General features: G+C 38.8%; 1 protein-coding gene across 1 annotated transcript in view; it reads left to right on the top strand.

The window, feature by feature from the left end:
• Muc16 (mucin 16, cell surface associated) overlaps nucleotides 1-23,526 on the top strand; it is a 200,071-nt gene that overhangs the window by 167,654 nt on the left and 8,891 nt on the right. Inside the window, exons 71-83 of the mRNA XM_059267231.1 lie at nucleotides 2,146-2,211; nucleotides 10,657-10,778; nucleotides 10,875-10,933; nucleotides 11,065-11,237; nucleotides 13,030-13,065; nucleotides 14,599-14,664; nucleotides 15,965-16,077; nucleotides 16,161-16,219; nucleotides 16,350-16,522; nucleotides 17,425-17,460; nucleotides 20,879-21,009; nucleotides 22,197-22,264; nucleotides 23,209-23,357. Of these exons, the coding sequence (XP_059123214.1) occupies nucleotides 2,146-2,211; nucleotides 10,657-10,778; nucleotides 10,875-10,933; nucleotides 11,065-11,237; nucleotides 13,030-13,065; nucleotides 14,599-14,664; nucleotides 15,965-16,077; nucleotides 16,161-16,219; nucleotides 16,350-16,522; nucleotides 17,425-17,460; nucleotides 20,879-21,009; nucleotides 22,197-22,264; nucleotides 23,209-23,357 (1,251 nt within the window). The remainder of the gene's footprint in view (nucleotides 1-2,145; nucleotides 2,212-10,656; nucleotides 10,779-10,874; nucleotides 10,934-11,064; nucleotides 11,238-13,029; nucleotides 13,066-14,598; nucleotides 14,665-15,964; nucleotides 16,078-16,160; nucleotides 16,220-16,349; nucleotides 16,523-17,424; nucleotides 17,461-20,878; nucleotides 21,010-22,196; nucleotides 22,265-23,208; nucleotides 23,358-23,526) is intronic.

The raw sequence follows: 23,526 nt of genomic DNA, 5'->3' as shown, positions 1-23,526 counted from the left end.
TTCCTGGCTAGGGGTGGACATTGTGTCCACTTTCCTTTCTCAGTGCTGCAATTTTTCTGCTTTAAACTTGTACAGTTCCAAGGATAGTGGATGGCTCCAAGGAAATAGTATCTTCCACATACAACAGGACTGATACACATATGATTCCACAGAGACTATGGCAATTGTACTATTCTTACCAGCTGAAAATATTGTGTAAATTTTTGAGTTTTTACTCTGAATCCATCAGTTGATGGACATCTACACTGTTACAATTTCCTAGATATTGTAAATAAAGCAGCAATAAACATGGACATGCATGTTTCTAGATAGCAGCATTTAGACTATTTGAGGGTTAGCTCAAGAGTGATAACACTGGATCTCATAATAGATCTATTACTGGTATTTTTAGGAACCTTCACACTTATTTCTGTAGTGGTTAAACCCCCAATAGAAGTGAATGATTGCTCCTGTTCCCCACATCCATGCCAGCATTTGTTGTCATTTATTTGTTTGTTTGTTTTGTTTTGGATCTTAGCTATTCTGATAGAGGAAAGATGAAATCTTAAAGAAGTTTTAATTTTCTTCTCCCTAATACCAAGGGATGCTGAATATTTTTTAAAAAATGTTTCTCCACAATTTGTATTTCTTTTTATGTGAATTATCTGACCAATGCCACAAATTTTGAATTGGGTTGTTTTCCTGGTGGTTAATTTTTTAATTTCTTTGTATATTCTAGACACAAACACTCTGTCAGATATGTAACTAATAGAGATTTTTGCCATTCTGTAGGAAGCTGCTTTGTTTAAAACAATGCTATCTTTTTCTATAGAGAAGCATTTTAGATTCATGGAAACTGTTTATTAATTATTAGTCTTTAAGACTATGCTAGCCAGGTTCTGTCCCCAAAAACCTTTCCTGTGCCAGTAAGTTTAAGTGTATTCTCTATTTTCTCCTAAATTACATCAGGTTACCAGGACTTATGTAAAGGTTGTTTAATCATTTGGAGTTGAGTTTTGGGTATTCAGCAGCCTATTCATCATTTATCTTTCCAGCTGATCATTCTTCCACTTTTCTAGATATTCCTGAACTCATATCACATTTCCATAAATCCATCCTTCCATTGATCCATCTATCCATCCATCCATCCATCCATCCATCCATTATCCTGCCCATTCTTTTGTATTTCCTTTGTTTCTTTTCCTCTTCCATCCTTTATTCATGATTGCATTCATTCACTCATCCACTTTCATTGATAAACCCATACTACAGTCCATTTTCCAGTTCATATTTAATTTCTTTTTTCCTTTATCCATTCATACATACATCCACCTGACCTTTCATCAATCACATACATGCCTATATATCCATATATTATAGGCTGGTATGAACACCCACTCTTCTGTCAGCTCCTACCTATGTATCTTTCAGTTCACTCGTCTGTTTCTACACTGATTTCTTCTGTTTGCTTGGCTGCTTAGCAATCACATTCTATCTTTCTTTCTTCTGTGAATTCACATACCAATCCATTCATGCATCTATGAATGTAGTACCTATCTACTAATCCATCCACCTACCCATCTATTTAATGTTCATCAACACATCTATATAACTACACTATAATCTGCCCATTGAGTCAAACACACACACACACACACACACACACACACACACACACACACACACTCACTTGTTTACCCATCATCAAGTTCATTCACTTAGTTGTCCATTCTTCTATCCTTCCAAATTGTCTTTGATTTTATTTTTCTTGAATTCTTTTTATGCTCTCCTTTTTTTATCCCTCCTTATATCCATAATTTTATTCTCTGTATTTTCTATCTTCCTAATCCATCTGTGCTCTTTTCACATCCATTATGCTGATCAGTAAGCTCACTATCTTGATTTGATTCCATTGATAGTCTTGTTCACTTTTTCACTCACACAATCACTCTTCGATGTAGTTCATGGTTCAGCTGTGAATGGTGGTTGTGCATCTAGAAAAGCTTCTCCAGCTATGGACAGTCTTTGTTGTATGTAGAAAGTGGAGGGTTTCTGAGAAAAAAATTCCTACGGAACTGAATCAGGATGAGCAAAAGTGATCCAGAAAAATGAAACATGAAATGTTCTTGGAAATGAGGATTTCATCAATGACTACTCTCTCTACAGCTCCTGAGCCAGCCAGCACTACCCTACCTTCTTCATCTACATCTCTGCATCCAGAACCTGCCACAGGTATCTCGTGATACCATTGCCTATCTTTGATTAGATCTCCTGTCCAATACTTCCACCATATGTCTTCCAGATACTTGCCCACATGTATCCATAAGGCCTGTGACACAAAGAGATTACTATAATAATATGCATGTTTGTGTGTTTGTGTATGTGCATCAGTGTGAGAGTAAAAGGCATATGTAATGTAGAAAGGAGAAGGCTTTCTGAGTAAAATTCCTTCTGAACTGAATCATCCAGATAAAGTAAGAATGAAATGTTCCAGGAAATAGGATTTCAATATGAGGGCTCAGTGACCAGAAACAATGTAATAGGTGTGTAGAATTGAGAGGATTTTGATTTCCATGAATCATATTGCTCAACTCCCAGTGCAGCCTCTCTGTGTCCTGCTTAGCACCTACTAAGTGTGGGTGCTCGGGTCAGGAAAATGAGTAAATGAGAATGGAAGTCAATGGAAGATAACATGAATGCTGTTGTAGGTTGGGTTCTTTTGCTGTGATAAACGTTATAGTCTAAAGGAACTTGGGGAAGTATGAGTTTATTTCAACTTACAGTTCCATGTCACAGTCTATACTTAAGGGAAGCCAAGTAAGAACTCAAGGCTTAAAGCTAGAGAGAAGTCCTAAAGATGACCATGGGAGGACTGGCTTGCATTCAGGCTCATATCAGCTATCTTTCTTATAAATTTCAAGCCCAAGTGCCTGGTGGTAGTACTGGTCAGAGTTGACTGGGTCTCCTACATCAAACAGCAATCAAGAAAATGCCCCATAGATATGCCCACAGGTCAATCTGATAGCAGGAATTCTTTAATCCTTCTTCCTAAGTGTGATTACTTGCCAATCAACATTAGCCACCACAAAGTGTCAAATTTACAAATTTGTATTTCGCCATAAATACCCAGGGAATCGTGGGTAATAATGGATGATCGACATTCCTAGTGAGAGTTTTAATATCAGAAAGACATTCTTGTTACTCCGCATAGAGAAAATCTTTAGACAGAGCATCCATTGAGTCTGAAGGAAAAAATTCTGGTCATAAGAACTATGCTAGAATGAAGTGAGAATTAATGTGAAGAACATTCAGAAAAGGTGATTTGTGCGATGTGGAGTTAAGATGTTGTGTAGGTTCTAACCAAATGGATTCTTTGGGATATAGTTGGAGACTTGAAGTGAAGACAAACTGATGAGAACAGGATTCTACTCTGGTATCAGCAAGTTCTCTGTTGTATCTCTTCTCTTCCTGCAGTTATGTGGCACCATCTGGAGTTTCTAACAATCAACTTCACCATAACCAATCTTCCATATTCATCAAATATGAGCAATGGCTCAGCTGTGTTCAGCTCAACTGAGAGTGTCCTGCAGTACCTGGTGAGAACCTTATCCAAGCAGTCTGGGGGAGATAAATCCCATATGACCCCCTTTCCAATGCCTGTTTTCATTTCCCTCCTCCTTCACCATCCACAGCTTGGACACTTGTTCCAAAATGGCTCCTTCAACTCAACCTGCAGATTGGATTCCCTCAGGTGAGGTTACCTTCTGACCATTGGCAAGGAATGACCATTGCTTATTGTTACCATTCTCATTCCTGGTTCTTCCCTCTGATTCTGATCTTCATTATGACTTTTCTAAAATCTCCACACTCCTCTCTCTCTCTAGGCCTAAAAGAAATGGAACAGCCACTGTTGTGGGTGCCATCTGCACCTACCACCATGACCCTTCACATCCTGGGATGGACATCCAAGGACTGTACTCAGAGCTGAAAAATCTAGCCCAGGGAATCACCCAGCTGGGCAACTACTCACTGGACAAGGACAGTTTATATGTCAATGGTAAATTTCTTTGTGGTTTGCTGTGGAATATCCCCTAGGCATCCTTTATTTTTTCTATTTCTATCAATAATATTGATAATACTGCCAAGACCAGTTTATTGCATGTTCTTATCACCTTTTTTCAAAAACTCAAGAAGCACATACAAATAGCCTGGCAAGAAGGTTTGTCCTATGTTCATATTGTGTGGAAAGTCAGCAAGCAGAGGGATAGAAATACATTTCCTGAGCTTCATTTCTACTTCTTTTTGAATCCAGGAATGTATCCCAATGTTTTGGGTACCCATATTTATTTACACTTTCTCTTTCTATCTAACTAACCAGATAGAGAAACTTTCTTGCACATGTGTCAAGAGAATTGTCAGTTTGATGTCTCCATGTCTTGTCAATTGCCAAGCCACTTAACCACAATACCCCATGAACTTGGCAACAAGATACAGTGTATCTACATTACTTTGAATTTAAACAAAGAAAGGAAACAAAGCACAGAGCTAAAAAGGGACTTGCCTTTCCTACATTGAGTTTTGACCAATAGAAATTTCACCGTGCAATTTAATATATCCAGTGTTTCATTAAGCCATTGCAAGGACTTGTGTATAATTTCCAGCCTCTTCTCATTTTCTATTCAGCATTTACTATAAACCACACCTTATGCCTGATTGAAAGAACCAGTAACTTTCATCTGTACCTTTTTTCAAATGTGAAGTGCAGTTTGGTGGGGAAGGGCAATTTGTCTGTTCATAATATATGCTTCAAATGAAAATGGAATACTACCCATACTAATGTTCAGTAAAGCTCATCTGGATGGATATATAGTGATAGAGCAGAAAGAAAGATAATGGTGAGTATTGATGCACAATATTATGGAAGTGAGGTATGAAAATAGGGTTTGTAAGAACCTATTGGGAACATTCTAGAGGTATGGAAAGAGATGGATAGTTGAAATACCAGGAAATTCTTCTCCAGGATGATTTACTAGATCTCATAATGTGAGCATATGTTCACTAATGTATATAAGGGTGGTGTTGTGCCATATGCACAAAAGCATGCTGAATCCTTTCCTGTGCTCTCCCTTCCCCTTACATGTCTTCTATATTCTAGGTTATAATAAACCTGCTCCAGAAGAACCTCTTACAAGTAAGTACCAATTTATCCCATCCAGATCTTACTTAATACTTTTCTCCACATTTCCAAAGGAAAATTGATGCTAATACAAGCCATTGTCTTCAGAGAGGTCAAGTTCTCAATGGAAGGAAGATGCAGAGTCATTGGTCTCTTCTTGAAACTGCAGCTCTCATGTTGGGTTTCTGAATTATCCATATTCTTCTTGGTTGTAAAAATGTATTTCTAAAAGTGTAACCTAGAGCATTATGGGGTTTATTTTACATGTTTACTGTGTGATTTATGTTTCCTAAAAAGAAAAGTCACCATCATGGTCTTTATTATCAAACTACATACACTGATGACTATTTTAGTATTTTAACTAAAATGGGCTTCTCTATTTCATTTTTTTCTGATTTTTATTAGTTCTTTGAGAGTTTTATAAAATGAATTTGTGTTGCTATTGTATCATTGGACACATGTTACCAGTTCAGTCATTACTGTAGCTCAAAGCGTTAACAGTTGAGTAAGATTGGTGATTCCTTTCCTCCTTCAGTAGCATGCACAGCACCTTCCAGCACTCTGAAAGCTAGCCAGAAGGGATGAAACTTCCAGATTTATTTCTCCATATGCTGTGTTTCAAATTTGTGGTATCTTCAGCAATTTGGATCTCACCTGAAGTTCTGCAGGGTTACCAAAGCTCTGGCAATAGCCAGTATAGGAGTCGATAGCACATCCCTTGCCAACAACTCCAAAAGGAATAATCCACTCCTTCTGCTGAGCTTTTTTTGTCGTCCTGTGTTGTCTAGTGGGGCATTGTTGCCTATTATATAGCAACTCTATTTAGACTCTTTATAAGTGTGTATGCATATTCTTTAGGAAGCTTCTATAGTATTAGAGTTCTGTCTTACTTTTTGGAATGCCCTTAGTATCAATTATCAATCCTTGTATTTTCCTTCTACCTGGTCATTTGATTAGGTAACTCCTATCAGTTTGTCCCTTTCCATTCCATTATTCACAATCAACCTTAATATCACCATATCATATCAAATGAAACACACAAATCTAAAGATACAAAGTTAACAGGCACAAACCATAAAAAACATATGACTTTGTTTCTCTGTATCCAGGTTATATCACTTAGAATTATTGTTTCCAGTCACAAACAATATCCTGAACATTTCTTAAAAGATACATTTTTATTTAAATTTTATGCAATTTATTTTGATCATATTTTCCTTCCCGGATTTGCTCTGAGGTTCTCCCCACTGACCTACTCACTCAAACTCATTTTCATTCTCTCTCTTTCTTCTTTTGTTTCTCTCTCTCCCCCAAAGTACCCAAAAGACAAAAGTGAAATTCCAAACAAACAAACAAAAGTAATATTAAATAATTTCAATACAATAGAATATGAAACAAAAATCTCATACCAAATTTAAAAAAATGCTGTCCATTTTCTGTTTTCCAACTATTTATAGGAATGAGTTCATCTCTGGGTGTGCTTGATATACTTTCCGACACTCCACTGTGGATAATTTATTTTCCCTTCCTTAGCAGGTATAAATTGCAAATAGCTTCTTGGCTAGGGATAGAACTTTGTGTCCACTTCCCTTTCTCAATTCTGCATAGCTTTCTGCTTTAAGCTAATACAGGTCAAAGAATTGTAGATGACTCCAAGGAAATAGTATCTTCCACATACAACAGGACTAATACAATATGGATCCACAGAGATGATGACAATTGTACTATTCTTACTATGGAAAAATATAGTGTTATTTTCCAATTGTTCTATGTATCCATCAGTTGATGGACATCTACACTGTTACAATTTCCTAGATATTGTAAATAGAGCAGCAATAAACATGGACATGCATGTTTCTAGATAGCAGTATTTAGACTCCTTTGAGTGTACACCCAAGAGTGATAACACTGGATCTCATAATAGATCTATTACTGGTATTTTTAGGAACCTTCACACTTATTTCTGTAGTGGTTAAACCCCCACATCCATGCCAGCATTTGTTGTCATTTATTTTGTTTGTTTGTTTTGTTTTGGATCTTAGCTATTCTGATAGAGGAAAGATGAAATCTTAAAGAAGTTTTAATTTTCTTCTCCCTAATACCAAGGGATGTTGAATTTTTTAAAAAAATGTTTCTCCACAATTTGTATTTCTTTTTGTGTGAATTATCTGACCAATGCCACAAATTTTGAATTGGGTTGTTTTCCTGGTGGTTAATTTTTTAATTTCTTTGTATATTCTAGACACAAACACTCTGTCAGATATGTAGCTAATAGAGATTTTTGCCATTCTGTAGGAAGCTGCTTTGTTTAAAACAATGCTATCTTTTTCTATAGAGAAGCATTTTAGATTCATGGAAACTGTTTATTAATTATTAGTCTTTAAGACTATGCTATCCAGGTTCTATCCCCCAAATCCTTTCCTGTGCCAGTAAGTTTAAGTGTATTCTCTGTTTTCTCCTAAATTACATCAGGTTACCAGGACTTATGTAAAGGTTGTTTAATCATTTGGAGTTGAGTTTTGGGTATTTAGTAGCCTATTCATCATTTATCTTTCCAGCTGATCATTCTTCCACTTTTCTAGGTATTCCTGAACTCATATCACATTTCCATAAATCCATCCATCCATTGATCCATCTATCCATCCATCTATCCATCCATCCATCCATCCATCCATTATCCCACCCATTGTTTTGTATTTCCTTTGTTTCTTTTCCTCTTCCATCCTTTATTCATGATTGCATTCATTCACTCATCCACTTTCATTGATAAACCCATACTACAGTCCATTTTCCAGTTCATATTTAATTTCTTTTTTCCTTTATCCATTCATACATACATCCACCTGACCTTTCATCAATCACATACATGCCTATATATCCATATATTATAGGCTGGTATGAACACCCACTCTTCTGTCAGCTCCTACCTATGTATCTTTCAGTTCACTCATCTGTTTCTACACTGATTTCTTCTGTTTGCTTGGCTGCTTAGCAATCACATTCTATCTTTCTTTCTTCTGTGAATTCACATACCAATCCATTCATGCATCTATGAATGTAGTACCTATCTACTAATCCATCCACCTACCCATCTATTTAATGTTCATCAACACATCTATATAACTACACTATAATCTGCCCATTGAGTCAAACACACACACACACACACACACACACACACACACACACACACACTCACTCACTTGTTTACCCATCATCAAGTTCATTCACTTAGTTGTCCATTCTTCTATCCTTCCAAATTGTCTTTGATTTTATTTTTCTTGAATTCTTTTTATGCTCTCCTTTTTTTATCCCTCCTTATATCCATAATTTTATTCTCTGTATTTTCTATCTTCCTAATCCATCTGTGCTCTTTTCACATCCTTTATGCTGATCAGTAAGCTCACTATCTTGATTTGATTCCATTGATAGTCTTGTTCACTTTTTCACTCACACAATCACTCTTCGATGTAGTTCATGGTTCAGCTGTGAATGGTGGTTGTGCATCTAGAAAAGCTTCTCTAGCTATGGACAGTCTTTGTTGTATGTAGAAAGTGGAGGGTTTCTGAGAAAAAAATTCCTACGGAACTGAATCAGGATGAGCAAAAGTGATCCAGAAAAATGAAACATGAAATGTTCTTGGAAATGAGGATTTCATCAATGACTACTCTCTCTACAGCTCCTGAGCCAGCCAGCACTACCCTACCTTCTTCATCTACATCTCTGCATCCAGAACCTGCCACAGGTATCTCGTGATACCATTGCCTATTTTTTATTAGTTCCCTTTTCCCACACCTCCACCATATGTCTTCCAGATAGAGCTAGGAAACCAGCATATGAAGGTCTAGTGTCAGGGTCATCTTAAAATGCACAAGGATTAGACTAATAATCTAACCGGGTACTTGTCCACATTCAGCCAAAAGGCATGTGAGACAAATAGACTACTGCAATACTTTTGTTAGTTGTGGGGTTGGGATTTTGATGGAAATAGGCATATCACATAATGTAGAAAGGAGAAGGCTTGCTGAGGAATATTCCTCCTGAACTGAATCTCTCAGGATAAGTAGGAGTCATCCAGATAAAGTAAGAATGAAATGTTTCAGGAAATGAGGATTTCAATATGAGGGCTCAGTGACCAGGAACAATGTGATAGATGTGTAGAATTGAGAGGATTTTGATTTCCATGAATCATATTGCTCAACTCCCAGTGCAGCCTCTCTGTGTCCTGCTTAGCACCTACTGAGTCATAGTGCTCGGGTCAGGATAGATGAGTAAATGAGAACGGAAGTTAGTGGAAGATGACTTGAAATGTAGCTGAAGTTTTCCTGGTCCCGCCTGGCCCACAGTCAGGACAAAACTCTCTTACCTGCCAGTCCCACAGCTGGCTCAGACCCATGTAACCACACAGAAGCTTATATTAATTATGAACTGTATGGCCATTAACTCAGGCTTATTATTGACTACCTCCTACACTTAAATTAACCCATGATTCTTATCTGTGTTTATCCATGTGTCTTGGTACCTTTTCTTTTTCAGCTCTGCCTTCACATCTTGCTTTCTTTGTGTCTGACTGGTGACTCCTGACTCAGCCTTCCTCTTCCCAGAATTCTCCTTGTCTGCTTATCCCACCTATACTTCCTGCCTTGCTACTGACCAATCAGCATTTTATTAAACCAGTGTACAAAAGCATTATCCCACAGCATTGAAAGCTGCTGTGGGATGCCTTCTGTTGCTGTGATAAATGTGATAGTCTAAAGGAACATGGGAAAGTATGAGTTTATTTCAACTTACAGTTCCATGTCACAGTCTATACTTAAATGAAGCCAAGTAAGACCTCAAGGCATAAAGCTAGAGAGGACCTAAAGAAGACCATGGGGGAACACTGCATACTGGCTTATTTTCAGGTTCATATCTCTTAGCTTTCTTGTACATCCCAAGCCCACCTGACTGGTGGTGGTGCTGCTCATAGTTGAATGGGTCTCCTACATCAAATAGCAATCAAGGTAATACCAGATAGGTATGCCCAAAGGTCTGTCTGATGGATGCAATTCTGTAATCCTTCTTCCCAAGTGTGACTACTTGCCAAACAATATTAGCCACCACAAGTGTCAATTTTTCAAGCTTGTACTTGACCCTGAAAGTACACATGGAACCATGGGTAGTATTGGACTATGAACCGTCCTAGTGAGAATTTTAATTTCAGAAAGGCACTCCTAGTGCTCACAATAGAGAACATCTTTAGACAGAGCATCCATTGAGTCTGAAGGAAAAAATTCTGGTTGTGAGTAGATAAGACTTAAGCTAGAACAAATACAGAATTAATGTAAGGAATGTTCAGAAAAGGTGATTTGTATGATGTAGAGCTAAGAAGTTGTGTAGTTTCTGACCTGAATGGTTATTTTGTTATATGTTAAGAGGGTGGAAGTGAAGATAAGCTGATGAGAACAGGATTCTACTCTGGTATCAGCTAATTTTCAGTTGTATCTCTTCTCTTCATGCAGCTATGGGGCACCATCTGGAGATCCTAACAATCAACTTTACCATAACCAATCTTCCATATTCATCAAATATGAGCAATGGCTCAGCTGTGTTCAGCTCAACTGAGAGTGTCCTGAAGTACCTGGTGAGAACCTTATTCAAGCAGTCTGGGGGAGATAAATCCCATATGACCCCCTTTCCAATGCCTGTTTTCATTTCCCTCCTCCTTCACCATCCACAGCTTGGACACTTGTTCCAAAATGGCTCCTTCAACTCAACTTGCAGTTTGGATTCCCTCAGGTGAGGTTACCTTCTGACCATTGGCAAGGAATGACCATTGCTTATTGATACCGTTCTCATTCCTGGTTCTTCCCTCTGATTCTGATCTTCATTATGACTTTTCTAAAATCTCCACACTCCTCTCTCTCTAGGCCTAAGAATAATGGAACAGCCACTGTTGTGGATGCCATCTGCACCTACCACCATGACTCTTCACATCCTGGGATGGACATCCAAGGACTGTACTCAGAGCTGAAAAATCTAACCCAGGGAATCACCCAGCTGGGCAACTACTCACTGGACAAGAACAATCTATATGTCAATGGTGAGTATGCTCTCTGATTTGCTATGCGATATTCTCAAGCATTTTTATGTTCACACGCTTCTGAGTATATGAAAATTTCTCTGAGCTTCTTAGGAGATATTATAAATAATTCTTTATACCTGAGCACTCAACAGTCATTCTCAATACCTTAAGTCTGCAATTTTTTCTCCACACTCTGCTTGTTTGATCAAGCCTGAAATGTCAGTGCCTATTGTTGCACAAATCCTAAATGGTCTTATAATAAAATCCAGAACCAGATATTGGGATAAATGCTGAAAAATCAGAGAGACAAAGGAACAAGTCACAGCCACTTCTCACCTAGCCAACTCCATGAATCCTCTGAGTACTCAGCCAAAAAGGCCTAATTTCTGTCTCCTCCTGCCTTATATTTCTTTCTCTGCCCAGCCATATCACTTCCTGTCTCAACCTTTCTAGTACTGGGATTAAAGTCATGTGACTCCCAAGTACTGGAATTAAAGGTGTGTGCCACCACTGCCTGGCTGTTTCTCTTTTAGACTGGATTAATCTTATCTAGCCCAGTGTTGCCTTGAACTCACAGAAATCCAGACAGATCTCTGCCTCCGCCTCCTGAGTGCTAGGTTTAAAGGTGTGTTCCACTACTACTTGACCTCTATTGCTAATTCTGTGGCTAGCTCTGTCCTCTTATCTTCAAGGCAAGCTTTATTTCTTAGATTACAAGTATATCACCACAGCCGATAGTTATGAATATAAATATTTGCAAAGCATTTTGTTGCCATGTCTATTTGGAACAACAAAGTAATTTTTCCATGTAGGGATAATTATCTTCTCAGTCAAAGGTTTTTAGAAGGTTTATGGTACCAGGAATAAATTACTTCCATTGAACTAATTCCAGTATCCATTCTGAAGTCAGTTGGTTACCCATAATAGTCATGCCACAATTGCACTATTGAGCACATCTTTGCTGCCCATTTGTTATTGTAACACACAAGGTCCACAGCTAGGTAAAAACATTAATTAATTTTCTCTCAGCAACCTGCATTTCACCTTCTGCTACAAGGTACACCAGTCAGCAATAAATGAGCTTGCAGTTCAGTTCAAGATTAATTGCTTCCTGCATTCAAAAGTGTTGGTGTCTTGTCTTTCTATTACCCTCATTTTAACAATAAGGAATGAAGGGAAAGGGGAATTCATACTCCTACAACAGGTTTATTGCTAATCAGAATTTTGATGATCTGAGTTTTCATCTGGTCACTATAATTCAGAAGTTGCACGACACAAATAGGGTTTTAGCCTTCATAAAGTAGGTTAGTCATATGCTTCAATATGTTGTCTACTCAATAGTACGAAGAATCTTAGCCAAACATTAAGCTTAGCACCAGAGACAAATAAGTTACATATGAAGTAAACTACAGTGAGGCATGGATATTTTTCAACACTATATTCTTCAAATGGGAGTGGGGAATATAGAAAGTACTCAATAAATATCAACTGGATGAATAGATAGAGGGAGAGTACAAGGGAAGATGATAGTGTAAGTGGGTACATATAAATGGGGATTAAGGTATGACAGTAGTTCTTATGAGACGCTCTTGTTAGGAACATCCTCTAGAAGTGGTAAGGAAGTATTGGATCTGGCAGAAATGGCAATAAATTCTTGTTCATGTTGATATTTATGTTAGCTCTTAGAACAGAAGTAGTTTCTAAATAATTATGTACAAAGACATGCATCCATATTTGCCCCACATGTACCAAGACACGGTGTGTGGGACCTTATTGCTACTTTTCCTTATGTGTGCATTTTGTGTTATAGGTTATAATGAACATGGTGCAGAAGGACTTTCTACAAGTATGTATCAATTTGGTCTATCTAGGTCTTGGTCCACACATTTCTCTTCATTTATAAAGAAAACTTGCCATAAGCACAAGGCAATCTCTGGAAAGGAACTAAGGCCTTAGTGGAAAAAGGTTGCTGTCTCTGGCCTCTTCTTGGAATTTCAGTTCAAGTGTTAGATTTTTCTTCACTCCTCTTAGTTAGAGAAAGATGTTTATACAAGTGTTGCCTGCAGAATTACAGGGCTGAGTTCAGATGAAGACTGGAGTTTACATCTTTTAAAACAAATAAAATGTTCCCTAGTAGGAGCTTCATTATTAAGTTGAAAATTCTGATGGCTACTTAAGTGATCCTGGAAAAATTTTTATATTCTCTTGTTCAGTGATCCATTTCTCTGTCTTTGTAGCTATCCTTTTTTCATTTTTCTACTCATTCATCCTCAAATACTACATTTCCATCTATCCATCCATCTACATATCTACTCATACATCTATTTGCATATCTACTTATCTATCTTCCCATCCACTTTCTTGCCCATTCTCATGTATTACCTTTATTCCTTCTGTTTTTCCTTCTACAGTTGATTTGCTAATCAATTTCCCCCCTGCATCCATCCATCCATCAATATTTCCACCCATTGCCCTGCTTATCCTTCATTAATTGATTCTTTGCTTTCTCTATCTACCAACACATACATATATTTACAGAGCCAGCTAGCCAGCTAGACAACCACCTACCTACCTAAACATCCATCCATATATCTACCTACTTCTGTATCTATCAATTTGTCCATCCATCTACAGACCACCTCCTTCTGTCCATTTGCCTGCTTGAAATTACTTCTTTCTGTCTTTTCTCCATTGGTATATGTATCTACCTATCCATCCATTCACCTACTCTCTTATCCATTCATCTATGTACCTACTCATATATGCACCCACTGACTCATGTGTCTAACCATTTATCTATGTTTGTCAATCTATCTACTCATCTACCAATATTCTCTATCCAGTTATCTTCTTGGCATTTGTTCCCTCCAGCCTGTTCTTACTCTCTATATCCATCCATCCATCCATCCATCCATCCATCCATCCATCCATCCATCCAAATATCCACACACACCATATATCCCATATATTCATCTACCACCCACATGTCCATCTATCATCTATACCATGTACATATATTTATCTACTCTTTCTTAAATGTTATCTTCTTTCCATCATTCCACCTTCTCTTTATTTTTACACTTTGATTTTGTTTTGACTATCAATTTATCTATCATCCTTCTACTCATGCATTCATATCCTCTACATTTTTTGTCTTCCAATTCATCTGGCCTATTTGCTTACCCTCTCCTGCTATCCACTTTCACTATCTTGAATTGATTACATTCACAGACTTGTCCCCTTTCATTTAGGCAATCTCTTTTTCCTTTACTCTTGTTTATGATCCATCTGGGAATGATTTTCATGGCTTGGACCACTGATGGAAAGTTCTCTCATTATGTGAAGCCACTGTCTATTCTGATGACAATCTTTTCCCTAGCTCCTGGGTCACCTACCACCATCCTGGCTTCTCCATCAAAATCTGTGCAGCCAGAACCCACAACAGGTATGTTGCAGTTCTTTTTCCTATCCTAGATGAGTTTCCCATTCCACACCTCACTACCTAACTTCCATATGACAACTAGAAAACTAGGATGTGAATGTCCTAGTGTCAAGGCCATCAGTATAATAATAAAGATATGTCTAGCAATTCAATCAGATGCCTCCATTCATGCAACCACCAGACTCTGAATTAATACAGTGAGGGACTTTTGTGGGAGAGGAGTCACATACCATAATATAAAGAGGGAGTGACTTTCTGGAGAATGTTGCTCCTGAACTGAATCTCTCAAGATGAGTAGAAGTGACCCAGATAAATAAGTTGTGGAGTTTTACTGGGAGTATTCCCTCAGTGACGACTCCATGGCTCACAGCAACATAATGTGATGGGAGAATAGAGAAGTTGGTTTATCTGAACCAAAAAAGCTCCCAGTATAGCTTCTGGATGTCTAGTTCTGGACTCACAGGACCATACTGGTAGTTGAGGAATGAATAAGTAACTAAATGATAAAAGATAACAAATCAAAGGACCTTGAATGCCTAATCAAGAAGATTCACCTTGGGATTTGGGAGATTTCTCAATGGTTAAAGTGCTTGTTAAACAAACATGTGGACTACAGTTAAAATCCCAACATGGTAGCCTATCGGTAATCCCAGCACTTGGAAAGATAAGAAAGAGGATCCTCATCAAAACTGACCAGCTAGTCTAGTCTGAGTTTTAATAAGAGACCCTTCCTCAATATATAATGTTGGTAGGGATTAAGGAAGATACTTGGTATCAATCCCTGGCCCCTACATTTGCACGTGTGGGTATACACACACACACACACACACACACACACACACACACACACACACACACGCACACACGCACACACGCGCGCGCGCGCATGAAACAAAACCAAAGTAAAATAAACTTGAATTTGATATTGAAAATTCAAAAGAGTAATGAGTAATCCTAGAGTTGGGGCAGTCTTAGTGAGATTTTCATTGTATAAAGATTCTTCGGCTGGGTTGCATAGATAACATCCTTTAGACAAGTCATCCAATGGGTATTCTAGGATTTTACCATGGATAGAAGAGGATAAGACCTAGCTGTAACGCTGAAGCAGAGAGAATGCAGGTGAAGAACATTCAGAAAAGATAGTTGGTGTGACATGGAGATGAAGAGCTATTCAGGTTCTTTCATAGATGGGTACATTGTTGGTAATCATACAATGAGAAAGATGACCTGATAAGTGCAGGAGTTCAGACTTATCCCACATAAACTGTAATTTGTGGTTATTTCTCTTCCTCTCTTCCTGTAGCCATGGGGCATTTGAAGACTTTCACACTCAATTTCACTATCTCCAACCTCCCATACTCAGCAGACATGAGCTCAGCCATGTATAATTCCACTGAGAAGATCCTGCAGCACCTGGTGAGATGCTCATTCTGATACCTTCCAGTTTGATAAGGCCTATTCTCTCCTCCATTACCTCTTCCCTTGCTTTTCCTTTTCAGCTTGGACCCTTGGTCCAGAATGAATCCCTCTATTCAGATTGCAGACTGGTTTCCCTCAGGTAATTCTCCTTTTTTATCCATTCCACAGGAATGGTCATCCCTTATTGTGTCTCTTGCTTGGTCCTCCTTCTTTGGGACTTATATCCATATTAGGATCTTTCCAATGTCTCTATATTCCTTTCTCTTTAGGCCCAAGAAGAATGGAACAGCCACTGGTGTGAGTGCTATCTGCTCCTACCACCATAACCCAGCATATCCTGAGCTTGACACTCAGGAGCTATATACAAAGCTGAGTCAGCTGACCCATGGCATCACCCATCTGGGTAGCTACATGCTGGACCAGAATAGTCTCTATGTCAATGGTGAGTGTGGTCTATGGTTTGCTGTGGAGTGTTTCCAGGCATCCTTTAATTTTTTTCTATACCTGCCAGTTACTCGTGGTGTCTGTCTGATCTTAGTGTTTCTAGATTTTCAGTATTTCTTCAAAGAATTGAAAAGGCACACACAAGCCGGGTGGTGGTGGCACACGCCTTTAATCCCAGCACTCGGGAGGCAGAGCCAGGCGGATCTCTGTGAGTTCGAGGCCAGTCTGGGCTACCAAGTGAGTTCCAGGAAAGGCACAAAGCTACACAGAGAAACCCTGTCTCGAAAAACCAAAAAAAAAAAAAAAGAAAGAAAGAAAAGAAAAGGCACACACAAATAATTAAGTAGCAAGAACTTTATTTCAAAAGCAAAGCAAAATATACAGACCAGATAAACTATAAGGAAGCAGTAAGCTGAAGCTCGATTTGCTCAAGAGCCTTTGGTCACCTTCTCAAGGCTCCTTTCTGTGGGTCCTAGAGGAGGTTGAATTGTTTACTGGGGTTGGGTTACAGCTGGCTTTCTGTTTTGATTGTTATGTGTAGGTCATATAAATCTTTGTTCATTGCGGCTGTACTTTCTAATGATACATTTTATTTTAATCATATTCATGTCTACTCATGCACTCATATGATGCTAAATAGAGAATTTTCCCTGAAACTGCACTCATGCATCTAAAACTAGTTCAGGCTGCATTGGTACACCACCTCTCGTTCATGGATATGTTTGCCCACAAAGGGACTAACAGGTGGTGGGTAGTAGGCTAGTAAGAAGTTGTGATGGTAGAGTGACCTATTGCTCTGACTAGAAAGGAATGTGTTAATAGCTTGACACAGATAGGGTCCCAGGTTGCTAAGCTATTTTCACAAATACCTCACCAATACCTCTTTTCCCTGTCTTCCAGGTTACACTCACCAGATTACAAGAACTACACCTAGTGGTAAGTGACCCACTACCAAACCTCCCTCCATTATACTCAAGGGGAAAACAATAGTCCCTGCCCATACCTTCAACCATCCCAGAGAGAAGGAGCTAGAAACAAGCTAGAGTATCACTGCAATAAAGCAAGTTGTGAATCAGTTCCATTTTCTTGGCAGGAATCAAAAATGATCATTAAATATTAATTGTGTAGCCAGGGATTATGGTATGTACTTTTAGTCCTCACTACTTGGAAAGATGAGACAGGAAGATTCTTTAAACCATGGGTTTATAGCCATCTTGAGGAGCATCAAGATGTGATCTTGAAAATGAGTTGTTTCAGTGGGTGGATAGAAGGTAAGTATACAATTCAAATGCCTTATGTAAGAATGTCAGGCCTCCATCTCATGGACTAGGAAAGCCATTGTCAACAGTGATTGGTTGTCCTGAGCCTGCACTTACATGACCTCATTCTATTTCCTTCTCTATGAAACCAAGTTAGCCCTTATGTTGGTTGTAGAGTAATACCCTTCCCTAAACTTTCACAAGGAAGACAGATAAATGACAAGAAATTTGTTGACCAAACTAATATCATACATTTAAAAGCCTCCTGCTTTGTTGAGATTTAAGTGATAGATAAAACTGTATATAGCTGAGCTGGAGAAATGGCTCAGAGGTTAAGAGCACTGACTGCTCTTCCAGAGGTCCTGAGTTCAAGTTCCAGCAACCACATGGTGGCTCACAACCATCTGTAATGAGATCTGGTGCCCTCTTCTAGCCTGCAGGCTGAACACTGCATACATAATAAATAAATAAAATTTAAAAAAAAACTGTATGTAGCTAAAATAATCACAGTGACAGTTTGGTATAAGCATAGCTTATGAAATGATTTACTACAATCAAAGTAGTTAACACACATATCCCTGTAAATAGCTAGTGAAAGGGAGAGACAGAGAGACAGAAATAACAGGAAGAACATTTAAAATCCTTTCTCAGAACTGGGCCCAGTGACTAACACTTATAATCCCAGTACACAGAAGGCTGAAGCAGGGGGATTGTCATTAGTACAAGACCAGCTTGGGTCACATAGTAAGTTCCCAGCCCATTGGGGCAGTGTAAAACTTTGTCTCAATAATACAAAACCAAACCAAACATCCTCTATCAAAACTTTAAGCATGATGGGAAAGGGAAAGAGAAAACCAGGAGAGGGAAGGAGATAAAGTACTGGGCTTTGCTGACTCCCCATGGGAGGCTTTACCTTTTTGGAGGAGGGGATGGGTGAGTTGTAGAGGGAAGGCTGTAGGGGAGCAGAAGGAGGGATGAGAGGGGGATCTGTGGATGATATATAAAATAAATAAATAAATTTCTTCATAAAAAAGTTTCCATTAAAAAAGAAACTAAGAATGATCATACATATTTATGCATGTGTAGAAATGCCTGACTGAAACCACTTTCTTTGTATAATTTACATCTGAAAATATCAATTATACATACATATTAACTAGTCACCATATTTTACAATAATCTTCAGAACTTTACCTTCTTAAAACCTTCGTATATTTAAAGTTTCTTTTCTTTTTTTAACAGTACTTTTAAGTGACCCTCAAATACATAATATGTTGCTAACATGTTCCAGGGCGAACATGTTGCCATTAATTTTTTGCATTAGGTAATGTTTAAATCATGTTAGACATATCTAACTCCCTGTTTATCATTTCTTTATAGTAAAAAGAAAAAATTCTTTAAAATCCTTTCCCCTTTCTGAAGTTTGCAGTTCATTGCCATCATCTGTAGTTATGCTCTGTGTAGCAGCACCAGAGTTTTTACATCGATATAGCTGGAACTGAAGGCTGATCGATCAACCTTTCTCCATCCTCTTCCTGTGCCTGAGCCTCCAGCCATCGCCACTCAATTCTCAACTCCCATTAAGTCACCTCTAGGTTGCAAATATTTGCCAGAAGTGTCCTTAAGTTGGTACAAGTGAGAATTCATTCTCGATCTGTGCCATTATCCATTCATCAGTTGATGTACACTTCAGCTGAGAACCCATGCCTTTTGATTAACAGATCCTCATCTTACACACACATACAACACACACACACACACACACACACACACATACACACACACACTGATAGCACTATTATATTCATTATCTCTGTAAGTTTGATCTTTTTCCTACTCAGAATTGTTTTGGAAATTGTATATAATAATTTTACAAAATATTCCACTTATAAGTGAGATCATATTGTGTATTTTTCTACAATTTATTTCATATGATATAATAGCCTCTGGGCTGATTTGTGATAAACATTAATTCAAGATCCAAGTGTCTGACCCATGTGTTCCTTGGGAAAAGGGTTGTAGATTCTTCCATATGGGATTCCTGTATGTTAACAAGTCTCACATGAGCAGCGGTGTGTTGTAGGAGCTCAGAGGAATGGTGAGACTAGGAGGGATTCCTGAAATGGAGTCTGACATGACAGAAGTATGACAAGACAGAGAACAAGATAGGTGTATATACTTTCCCCAAATCCATTATGTTGAACTCCTGAAGCATAAATGGGAATTTTCTGGGTGAAGAAAGTGAAAGAACATTCCAGAAAATAGAACCCAAGTAAGCAAAAAAAAAAAAAAATCTGAGTAATATGAACATCTATAAAAGTTCCATTTCCCCGTGCTTTGGAGTAACTTCCCATTTGTGAGTCCTCTATATCCCTAGCATGCATGCCTTCTTTAGGTTCATTCTCATAGCAGAGGTTTTCTATGTAACTCCAGTCCTGTGCAAAGAGCTAAAAGTCTTTACTGTAATCAGATTGGTGACTACCCTGATTGTTATCATAGATACTCTATCTAGTAACTGATGGAAGCAGATGCAGAGATCCACAGCCAAGCATTGGGTTGAGCTCTGAGAGTCTTGCAAAGGAAAGGAGAAGGGATTGTATGAGTTGGGAGGGTCATGACAGGGGAACCCATAGAGATAGCTGACCTGAGCTCAAGGGAGCTCATGGACTCTGGACCAACAGTTAGAGAACCTCCATGGAATGGACCTAGGCCCTCTGCCTGTGTGTGACAGTTGTTTAGCTTGATCTCTTTCTATGACTCCTAGCTGTGAGATCAGGACCTTTCCCAGGCACTTAGCTGGTTTGGGGGAACCTGTTCCCCATGCTGGATTATCTTGCCTAGCCTTGACACAAGAGGAGGAGCTTTTGGTCCTCCCTCAACTTGATGTGTAATGCTTTGCTCAAGCCCATGGGAGGCCTGCCCCTTTCTTAATTGAGAAGGAGGAGGAGTGGATGCAGAGGAGGGTAGATAGAAGTGGGAGAGGGAAGGACTTAGAGGAGATGAGGGAGGGGAAACTGCGGTTGATATGTAAAATAAATGAAAAAAAATGTTATTTAAATTTTAAAAAATGGTCTTTTCTTCCTCTGTTACTGTAGGCTATGTGCTTCAGAATGTAACCATAAAGGGCAAGTACCAGATAAACTTTCGAATCATCAACTGGAACCTTAGCAACACAGACCCAACATCTTCAGAGTATGTCACTCTAGAGAGGGACATCGAAGATAAGGTGAGGTCACTTTCAAATCGCCCATCTCTTCCTTCCCTGAGTACTCCTATCATTACTCCATCGGACTTATATCTACCAAGTAATTATTTCAACTTTGCTGATGTGTTTCCACTTCTCTAGTGCTTACAAAGGTGCCAGTGTAGCTTGGTTGTCTATTTCCCAGGCACAGAAACTGAAGCTCATAGAGGAGCACTGTGAGGGCTGAAGAGATGGCTCAGAGCGTAAAACCCTTGCTGGCCAAACCTAATGACCTGAGTTTGATTCCTAGATCAAACACCCCAAGTCACTCCACATCTAAGGGTGGAAGGAAAGAATTCCATAACGTTGTGCTATGACCTCCAGATATGTGCCATGGCATGAGTGAACCCCACATCATACACACAAAATAATAATAATAAATAAAAAATTTAGCTTTCTGTTGCTATAAAAAAAAATACCTAAAATAAACAGCTTTCCAAAGAAAGGTTTCTTTTGGACTGATTGTGTCAGAGGTACCAGTCTGTGCTCAGCCATCTCTGTTACTTTGGGTCTAAAGTGAGGCAGATCATAACCATTTCCGGAATGTGTGGATGATAGAACTACTCCCACATGACAGCCAGAAAGTAAAGTAAAGAGAGGAAGAATCAGAGACAAGATCTCATCTTTGAACAGCACACTCCCAATTTCCTCCAATTAGACCTCTTCCCTTACAGTTTCCACTGCTTCCTAAGACTTCACTTAATTATGAACTCCTAGATGGGTCAGTCCATCAAGAGGTCAAAGCTTGGCTGGGCTGTGGGGATGCATGCCTTTAATCCTAGCACTTGGGAGGCAAAGGCAGGTGGACTCTGAGTTCGAGGCCAGTCTGCTCTACAAAGCTAGTTCTAGCACAGCCAGAACTACACAGAAAAAGCCTATCTTGAGGGGAAAAAAAAGTCAAAGCTTTTATCATCTAATCATTTCTTGTAAGCTCCATATAGGTACAGTAGAAAATGGGCCTTAAAGACATGAGCCTCCCCCAAGGGACATTTCAGACTTAAACCATACCAGTTATGGGGTGCCTGGAGGTATACAGTAAGTCAGAGCAGAGCTAGTGTTTGAATTGAGGTCTCCTTTGTCCCAAACCCATGTTCTTTGCTTTGTTTCTAGTGATCTTTCCACCCCTGTGGGAATTCTCTCTAACCAATCTTCCCTACTCCTACTTCTAGGTCACCACACTCTACACAGGCAGCCAGCTACAAGAAATATTCCAGTCTTGTCTGGTCACCAACTTGACGTAAGTTCTGAAGGTTGGAAACTGCTCAGCTTCCATAGATTTAGCAATAATGGGATGGATATGGTAGAACAGTTTTTTGACATAGAATTTAAAGTATAAACATGATAATTTTATATCCCAGACTAGCCTCTCTATTGAACAGTTTCACACATGATCATTTTATTTAATCCTCTCATAGGTCTCTATGAGGTAGTTACAGTGGTCATATATGAGAATCTGAGCCTCGGATAAATGATTTTTCTAAAACTATCAACATGAGATTTAAAAGCTGGTCTTAGGGGGACGACAAAGATGACTGTGCTTGAAAGCATTGGGCCACCAAACATAGGGCTTGCAATACTTGCAAAGTTCAGTACCTTTGGTGTTCATTTATTTGTATATATGTGGTATATGTGAGTGCTACATTCATGTGTGTGGGGGGGTGGTGAACAAGCACAGGATATCAGATGTCCTGCTATGTCACTCTCCACCTTATTCCCTTGAGACAGGGCATCTCCCTGAACCTGGAGTTAGGTTTGCAGTAAACAAGACCAGCAACTCTCCTGTCTGGCCCTGATAATGCTAGGGTTATAGGACTGTGCACAGGCCGACATGCCCTGATTTTTTTTTAGAAAGGTACTGTTGTCTGAACTCAGGTTTTTATACTTATATTGTAAGTGTTGTCCACCTCTGAAATTTAACATGGGGATAATTATAGTAACATCTTCCACCAGAGTGATAGAAGCCACATTTTAAGGATAGTAATACATATCAAGTATTTAATATATGTTTTTGTTGCTACTGTAATAGTTTCAGCTTATTTCCTAGAAAACCAGAAACTAGGGATCCTGAGGAATCTGGATAACCCCAATTCGTACTCATAGATCTATGAGAATTTAAAAGTAGCAGCTTGAAACACTGTTAGTATTCATTGCTATCTGAATTCTTACGGTCTCTCTTCCTAGGTCGGGCTCCGTGATGGTCACTATCAAGGCATTGTTCTCCTCTTATCTTGACCCCAACCTTGTGAAGCAAGTCTTTTTAAATAAGACATTGAATGCCTCCTCCCACTGGCTGGGTGCCACCTACCAGCTGACAGATCTGCATGTGATAGGTACATACGGTGGTGCTGGTTTCATAAGTGGAAGCAATAAAGTCAATTAAGTGAAAGAAAAAGGTTTCTGAGTAGTAGTGAAATAAAGGTATAAAAGAGGATTTCTGGAGGCCCATGTTAATGGTTCCTGTCTATGATTCATCCAAAAGAAGCAAGAAGAGGAATATGA

Source organism: Peromyscus eremicus, chromosome 7 (genome assembly GCF_949786415.1).
Source record: "Peromyscus eremicus chromosome 7, PerEre_H2_v1, whole genome shotgun sequence".
In the NCBI taxonomy this organism is placed as follows: Eukaryota; Metazoa; Chordata; class Mammalia; order Rodentia; family Cricetidae; genus Peromyscus; species Peromyscus eremicus.
Note: the sequence above shows the minus strand (reverse complement) of the source record. Positions and strands in the feature narration are given on the sequence as shown.